General features: G+C 54.3%; 1 protein-coding gene across 1 annotated transcript; it reads left to right on the top strand.

The window, feature by feature from the left end:
- The first annotated feature begins 500 nt into the window (after positions 1–500).
- LOC139589224 (serine/threonine-protein kinase PAK 3-like) lies at positions 501–7,333 on the top strand. The gene is made up of 12 exons (XM_071425436.1): positions 501–579; positions 1,521–1,558; positions 1,997–2,119; positions 3,140–3,227; positions 3,909–3,972; positions 4,602–4,650; positions 4,938–5,050; positions 5,310–5,427; positions 6,181–6,280; positions 6,561–6,757; positions 6,855–6,992; positions 7,232–7,333. Exons 1-12 carry the CDS (start codon positions 501–503, stop codon positions 7,331–7,333), a joined length of 1,209 nt encoding a protein of 402 aa, XP_071281537.1.
- The last annotated feature ends 584 nt before the right edge of the window (positions 7,334–7,917 follow it).

Here is a 7,917-nt window from a genome sequence, read left to right as displayed (position 1 = left end):
GTTAGGCTTTTCAGAACCAGCTAGGATGCCATCTAAAAGAAGCAGACTTGCTTTCAGTCAAAGCTTTTGAGACCAAAAGTCTTGTTTGCTTGGGTTCCTTGGATGCCACTTGGGTTGGCGCATTTTCTGAGTTCCCCTGGGATGCCTTGAGCACTGCCTTATGGGCTGGGAGGACATTTTCTGCTGCTTTATGAGTGAGGAGAACTTCCCAGGCTTTTCTTTTGCATTAGCTGTACAGAAGGTTGCCTTGCTGGGCACAAGAAAGCCACAGAGCAGCTGCTATTGTGAGGTCAAAGGAGCGGTGCCATGTCACAGTGCTGTCAGCACAGCGTTGTCCCGGTGCGCGCAAGGCCTGGTCATCCAGAGCAGCTCTTCCGCTCGCTCCCTGCAGGAGGATCCTTGTGCTCAAGGAGTTCTCAGCGGATGGCCTGCACCCTGAGAGGAGTCTTGGCTTTCCCTTGGGTGGCATTCAGCGTGCAAACCCACACAGTGCTGCCAAAATGATCGGGCAAGTCTGTGCCGTGGTTTGTACCGTCTTTTCCGTTGTCTATTCTGGCTACTACCTGACCCAGCTGACTCGTAAGTAAAGGTTTCTCCTGGGGCTGGCATTGCCCAGCTTTTGCTTCACTCTGCTCTTGATGCTGCACTAGTGACCCAGTTTATTTGGGAACAAAATGGCCATGAAGATGCCACCGCTTTGGTCAATGTCCCGCCAGCAGCATCAGCTAAAAAGGGGGAATCTGTACTGGGTGGCAGGTGCAGAGTGTTTGCTGTGCAACCTGCAGCGGTTGCCTTCCCTTCCCCGAGAGAGTGCGTGGCAGCGGAGTCCGTCATTTTCTCAGCTTGCTGCTTCAAGCAAGACGAGCTGCAAATTGCAGACTGTGAGGGGAGATCCTCAGAAGTACTTCCACCAACTCAGTGGTTCTCTCCAGAAGCAAAGGAAAGAGCCTTTCGCTCCAACATTGCCCCTTAGAGGCCTCGGCTGCTTGACTTGACCCTTTGATGGTGTGCCAAGACTGCGATTCCCTCGGCGATGCAGCACAAACTCCAATGCAGGGAGGGTTTGCTGCTGAGCCCAGCAGCTGTTCCTGGGCTGCTTCAGCAGGGAGCTGCCACTGGGAAGGGGCCCTTTATGGAAGCTTTGCTGGGCTATCATCTTCAGCCAAGGGATGGGAATTAGGGCATGTCATTTAAAAGGATAGAGATCTAAAATGCAGGAAAGAGAAGAGGAAAATGCTGCTTGAGCTGTTGGGCACAAGAGAAGCTCAAACTTTTGAAGAGCAGCGGGCATTTCCACCACTCTGTTTCTAGTTCTCTCTTGGCAAAAGAGGCCCAAATGTCAACAGAGCCTACTATAGCGTCCTTGTTGTTCTCTTGCTGGCTGTGGGAAAGAGCTGTTGCTCCTGGAGTCATGTTGGGAAAGGGAAATGCTCTGTGTTGGGACTGCCTCTTGCTGTGGGAGTCGCCAGCACGGGCACTTTTCTAAGGGCCTCTGGTAACTTTTGCCTTGCTCGCTGCAGGTCATCTGACACGCGGATGGAGACCAGCCCGTCCTTTGGTGAGTGGAAAAGGAAGCTGAGATTTTGCTGGCGTGTGAGAATTGTGCAGCAATTCTGTCAGCTTGGCCTGTTGCAGTCGAGTGTGGAGTGCCAGCGTGGGAGGCTGAAAGGAAGGCCAGCTGCCCGGTGGCATCAGCAGTGGCAAAGGGAGCACTGGCTGTTTGCTGATTTTCCAGTGAAGAGCCTTTCAAGAGACAAAAGGCAAATGGGACAGCTCCAAGGCATCTTGCTGCTTCTAGGCAGCAGGGAAGTTCAACTGCACAGCAAGACAGAGTAGCAGCTCGTTTAGCCAACTTCCTCGGGTTTTCGTGACTCAGAGTCCTACTTGTATCAAAGTCTATGATTTCCCCTTCTTCTGGGTCCTTTCCCAGCTCAGTCGAAAGCAGCTCCTAAGGGATTGGCTTTTGCCCATCTCTCTCACTTCTGTCTGTCTGCAGGGCTCAACAGCAGGGTCAGCTGCTCCTCTGGCTGCCTCTGTCATGGAGGAAGAGGCTGAAGAGGAGCAAAGGAACATCAAGCCTCCAGCTGCTGTCCCTCCACAGCCTGAACACGCAGAGCCGGTAAGTGGCAGCTGAGCTTGGCACTGCCTTTGGTGCAGGGCCAGGCTTTCTGTTTTGGAGCAGCCCTTGTTGCTCTTGGCTGAAAATTCTGACGGTCTGTCTTCCTGCCATGACATAGTGCTGCTTCAGGCAAGCCAGGGAGCCCCAGCCAATGGGTTCTGAAGTTTGACATTTAAGCTGGGATGCTGAGAGGGCCCGAGAATGTCTCTTGGGATCAGACAGGAGGCAGTATTCCATGATTCTCAGTGTAGGAGTCAGCCCCTTGTGTCCATTGTCAGTGCAGGCTGCCCATGGTCAGCGGACAGAGCGGCCCAAAGACACAATTGACAGCCTTGCAGGGTACCTGGGAGACACTGGGCCCTGGAAGGGACCTGCCCTCTCCTAATGGACTAATTTGCTTCAGGCTGTGCTTCACTTCCAGCCGGTCAGAGCAGAGTTTGGAGAGGAGAATCCCTGTCAGCCCTGCATTGTAAAGGGCGGGTGGGTCTGGGCAGGGCTGGAAGGCGGCTCCAAAGGGCGGCTCCCTAAAGGCTGCCATAGAGAGGGGAAATCCGTGAAACAGATCAGAGAAGGGACACGCTGCGGGCTTCTGAGCAGACCGTTGCATGCCAGCTCCGGGCTGCTTTCATTGTCCAGGGAAAGACAGAAGGAGGACAGCAACAAGGCTCTGGGGCCATGCTCTGATCTCTTTCTGGATCTTGGCAGCCTCAGTGATACCTTGTTGCCAGTGTCTAGCAGAAAAGCTGCAAACGTGGAGCATGGAAGTGTCCCTGAGGGGCTGCGTCCAAGTAGCCTTTGGGCTTTTCCCAAAGTTGCCTTTGAGAAGGGGACATGGGAAACGCCCTAGCTGGAGAGGCCTGGCGGTGGCTGACAGCACCTTCCCAAGGCCTTGCTTTTGCCGTGCACTCCGCAGGGCATGTGTACCAGCCACCCTTCTGACGGGCAATCCTTTCTTGTCCCAGCTCAAGACGGGCTCTGCAATTCAACCTGGTGCCGCTGGACCAGCATGGCCTTCAGTAGCCAGCTCGCCCACCCGCTGCTGGCACTTCCTGCAGCAGCGCAGCCCAGCAGCCCAAGATGAGGGAGGAGCAGGGCCTGAAGACACTGAGTACATACGGTGCATTTCTTGTCTGCCAGAGCAGTGTGTTGTGTGCGTGTCTGGGTGTAGGCTGCGCCAGAAGTTGCCCCTCGGTCTCAGAGGCATTTAGGCCTCTCTGCAGAAGCTGTTGTTGTGCTCTGAGGCAGCGCGGCAGCGCTCAGGGAGTCCCTGCTGTCTGTGAGGGCGGCTGGGCCTGGCTCGGCTCTGCCTGGGCTGCCTTCTGGGCCAAAGACAAAAGCCAAGCTTGTTTCTGCTTGAGCAGAAGGCTGGCACCTAGCAAGTGCCTAGGCCCCAGGGAGCTCTCTGGCCCCAGCTGTTTTCTGGCTCTCCTTCTTACTCCTCCTCCGGCTCAGACACTTTGTGCCCCTGACAGTGGACCTGCCAGTGATGGTGGGTGTGACTGCAGAGGCTGCAAAGGCCCTTGGTTACCTCTTAGGGCCCCCTTCTTAAGGGCTCATCATTTTGGTTTATCGCATGGGATGCTGCGCTTGAACGAAATAAAGGCCTTCTTGGAAAGGCCACCTGATGAAAGGTCGAGAAGACGGCCCTCCCACGTGTTGGTCTCAGCCACTGGAGGCCAAGGGACCGCAAAGGGCCCAGAGCTGCCGGCAGTGGGGCTGTCTTTGGGATGCTCTGGGGAGTGGCGTCTCTGTGTGCGAGTGAGCGCCCTGCACTGCTTTTGTCTTACAGGGAGCATCGCGAGTCTGGGCCAGCCAATGAGCAAATACACGGCATTTGAAGAACTCGGACGAGGGTAAGAGTGACATTGGCTCATTTTACAAAAGTGTGGGCCAGGTCTTTGGCCAGTACAATATCAAGCGTGAAGTCAGGCAAGCTCCAATCATGGTCAGGCTCTGGCTTGACCTCCTGTCGCCTGCCTGGACTGCTCGGTCAGAGCAATCCAAAGGCCTCATCAAAGACAAGTTGATGCTGGCAGTGTCTTGCTTGCAGCAATGAGGAGCAGGAGCTGGGAAACCCCCTGCCCTGCAGCTTTCTGGCCTGAAAGAGCACCTTGCCATTCAAGAAATGTCAGATTCTCAAGGACAGTCTTCTGACTCTAATTGTTCTCACTTTTTTGACACACACATGTATGCACACCGGCACAAGGAGAGAGCTCCCCCATAGGTTTGGAAATTACCTGGCTGGGTGCGTGCCTTGGAGATTTCCAGCGGCCCTTGGTCTTCATGCTGGACCTTAGTGTTCCCTTGGACAGCCTGCCCCGCATGGCAGAGGGCTCACGGGCTGACGTGCTGCTGGCCGGAGAGACGCCGCAGCCAGGCATTTTCTAAGGAAGGCGTCCAGGCAGCCTGGGGAGATCTGCTGCCTGGGCTTGCTTTCACTGCCAAGGGATAAAGGGCTCTTTCTGCTGCTTTGACTTTCTAGGGGGTTTGGAGCTGTTTATAAAGCCCTTGACACCAGCAGCGGACAACAGGTAAAGTGCCAACAGCCCCATGCCATTTTGCAGCTCTGGAGCGCTTTCCCTGCTGCTGTGAGCTCTGCCTGGAGGTTTGGATGGCTGCTCCATGTCTGCAGCAGAGGCTGCTCAGGGGGCAGAATGCATTTGGGATGGCCTTTGGTGCTTCTGCTAAGCTCTGCTGTCTAGTGACAAGGCACTTTGGCACAGCCCGCTGCCTCATTGTACCAGCACTCGCTCTGTGCTCCTTGTGATCTCCAGCAGGGTGCATCTTCTCAAGGTAATGGTCGCCAATGTCATTGCAGGTGGCAATCAAGATCATGTCACTTGAGGAGGACATGTCCGAGGAGCTGGCTGCCAATGAAATCCTGGCCATGAGGGACAATAGGAATCCCAATATCGTTACCTACTTAGACAGGTTGGCGTATTCTCATGTCAATGTAGCTTTAGCTCGTGCAAGCCAGAAGAGGCGATGCCCTTTGGTCACTGGCAGAGAACGGAGCTGGTGATGATTTCTCTGCCCGTCTCCAGAGCGTGGGAGGAGGTGGAGCTGGTGTTCAATAATCCCTTGTGGCACATGTAGCTTGGAGAGCAGTTGCAAAAACCTGGCTCAGGCCCTGGGGTGACTGAGGCTGTGCCCATTGCTGTCTCTCCAGGCTGTGGTTTTTTTCTTTCAGCTACCTGGTGGATGCGGAGCTCTGGCTGGCCATGGAGTTCATGGACGGCGGCACCTTGTTTGATGTGCTCAGGGCAGTGTACCTGGAGGAAGGACAGATAGGCACTGTCTGTCGGGAGGTGAGGGATCCTGCTTGTGCTTCCCCAGGCCTGCCCAGGATGCTGCTTGTCAGCTGGAGGTTAAGGAGAGCTGAGATTTCTTGCTCTCACCTTTCTTTTGCTGCTGCTGCTGCTGCTGTCACAACACACAGGAGAAGAAAGAGCATGGGAAGTGAACTGCCTGCCGGTGTCCCCGCACTCCTCAGGCTCGGTTCTTGCACTCTTCCATCCTGTCTGTCCTCTGGCGCTGGTGCTCACTCTCTCGCTTGGTTTCACTTGCTTCCTCTTCTCAGCTTTGCCTGGGAATGTTTGCCTGGAGCCTGTCTGTCTGTCCTACATTGCTTGCCACTGGAAGGCAGCATGCAGGTGGCAGAATTTCAAGCTGAGGGCAAAGAGCTGTCCTCAGCTTCAAAGGATAGCATTGCAGCCCAGATGGCGAGGGATTCTGGAACAGCTCGAAGGTGCTGCTTCCTCCTCTGCTGCCACTAGGCTTCCCCAAAAATCTTTGCCGTGCCGCCTCCCAGCCAAAGGTGACGCGCTTCCTACCGAAGGCTGGTGGAACTTTTGGGAGACCAGATGCCTTTGCTTGGAAATCTAGAAAAAACTTCCAAGAGTGTTGAAGCAGCAAGCTCTTCTTGGTGACAGCACCATGGTGCTGCACCCTCACTCACAATTCCCTGAGAAAGCAGTCAATCCCGTTGAGCTCTTTCCTTGCTGGTGGGATGAAATCAGATCCTGCATGTTAACTTTCCCTCCCTCCTTTTTCTCTCTCAGTGCCTGCAAGGACTGCATTTCCTTCATTCCCACCAAGTCATCCATAGAGACATCAAAAGCAACAACGTTCTTGTGGGCATGGATGGATCTGTCAAGTTGGGTGGGTATCCCTGCTGGGCTGCAGTATTTCCAGCATATGCCTTGCGCTCACATTTTGGTGACTGCCACTTGGGCAGAAGCACCACTTGGCCAGTGCGTGAATCGTCAGGGTGTTTTGAAGTGGCCAATGCCTTATTTGCCTGGCTCCAGCCACATGGAAGGAGAGCTCAGCTGCTTTTTCAGCTAGATTCAGCATGGCCTGGTCAGGCCTGGAGTGGGCAATGGTTTTGGCCCCTTTGCCAGTGGTAGCTGGCTTTGACAGGCTTTGTTTTTGTCCTCAGGTGACTTTGGCCTCTGTGCTCAGCTCAGCCCTGAGCGCAGCAAGCGCAGCTCCAGCGTCGGCACTCCCAGCTGGATGGCACGGGAGGTGGTGAGAGGAGAAGCCTACGGCCCCAAGGTGGACATCTGGTCCCTGGGGATCATGGGGCTGGAAATGGTGGAAGGGGAAGCTCCTTACCAGCGGGAAGCCCGCCTCAGGGTAAGGTGCAGCTTAGCAAGAGGGCTCTGTGTGGAGAGAGCTCTGTGTGGCTAGCAAAGGAGCAGGTGGAGTGTCCTCTTGCATCCATGTGCTGTAGGTTTTTGAGCTGATAGAAAGGAACGGGCCCCCAAAACTGCAGCACCCCAGGCACCACTCGGCTCTCCTGCGCGACTTCCTCCGCTGCTGCCTGCAGGCAGACGAGGACAGGCGCTGGTCTGCCCAGGAACTCCTGCAGGTAAGAAAAAGCAAAGGGGCCAAAAGCCCTGGGAGCTGAGGACACCTGCAGGGAGGGATGAGGAGGAGTGTGGGCCACGTGGCACAGACAGCTCCCAGCACAGGAAGGCGCAGGGGGACATGCTGCCCTTGGTGCTCTTTGTGTGTCTTCCTGGTAGCCAGGGAATCCTGCTTGAGCCCGTGAGGATGGGATCCTGGAAAGTAAGAGTTCCTTTCTTTCTTCTTTTTCCTCTGGGGTAGCATCCCTTTGTGACCTCAGGCAATCCTGCCTCCAGCCTGGCTGCTCTGATCATCTCAGCCAAGCAAGTGCAGGAAGACTGGAGAGGAGACACCTGTGCCTGAGGAGGTCCTTGTGCCCCGCCAGCCGAGAGGAGGGAAAAGGGGATGTGTCATCTCTAGGCAGAGCTCCAGCCATCCCCCGAGTATTAAGAGGAGCTGTGCTGTAGATAGGAAACGTGATCGTTTTGATATTTGCTCCGTTTAGCTGTTAGGTTTGGTTAGGTTAGGTTAGGTGTGTTGTTGGGTTCAATTTAAAGCTCTGTTGTTCTTCTTTCTCAAAAAGATGAAAGTTTAAAAAAAGTAGGAAATATAGGGATCAGCTTTTAAGGACTATAGAATGTGGATAGCTTAGATAATAGAGGATAATTGTTTAGCTTAGAATAGAGTGTTGTTAATTTAGGGAAGCTCTGAGGTATCTTTTAAGTAGAAATGAAAGAGTTTTCATAATAAGAATTAAGCTGTGAGAGGAAAAGCTGGGCTGCAGCAGAGCTGGACCCTGCAGGCACTCCAAGCTGTTAGCCTGAACAGGCCACCTGCAGGACAGAATGATGAAGATGGAGAAGTAGTGAGGGGATACTTTGTTTCAGCCAGAGAGGCAATAAAAGTCTAAAATATCCAGAGTGTTGTAAGACTCCCTTCCTTGCCAG

Source organism: Agelaius tricolor, unplaced genomic scaffold (genome assembly GCF_023055355.1).
Source record: "Agelaius tricolor isolate 1412-34295 unplaced genomic scaffold, bAgeTri1.0.p SCAF_4, whole genome shotgun sequence".
Classification (NCBI taxonomy): Eukaryota; Metazoa; Chordata; class Aves; order Passeriformes; family Icteridae; genus Agelaius; species Agelaius tricolor.
Note: the sequence above shows the minus strand (reverse complement) of the source record. Positions and strands in the feature narration are given on the sequence as shown.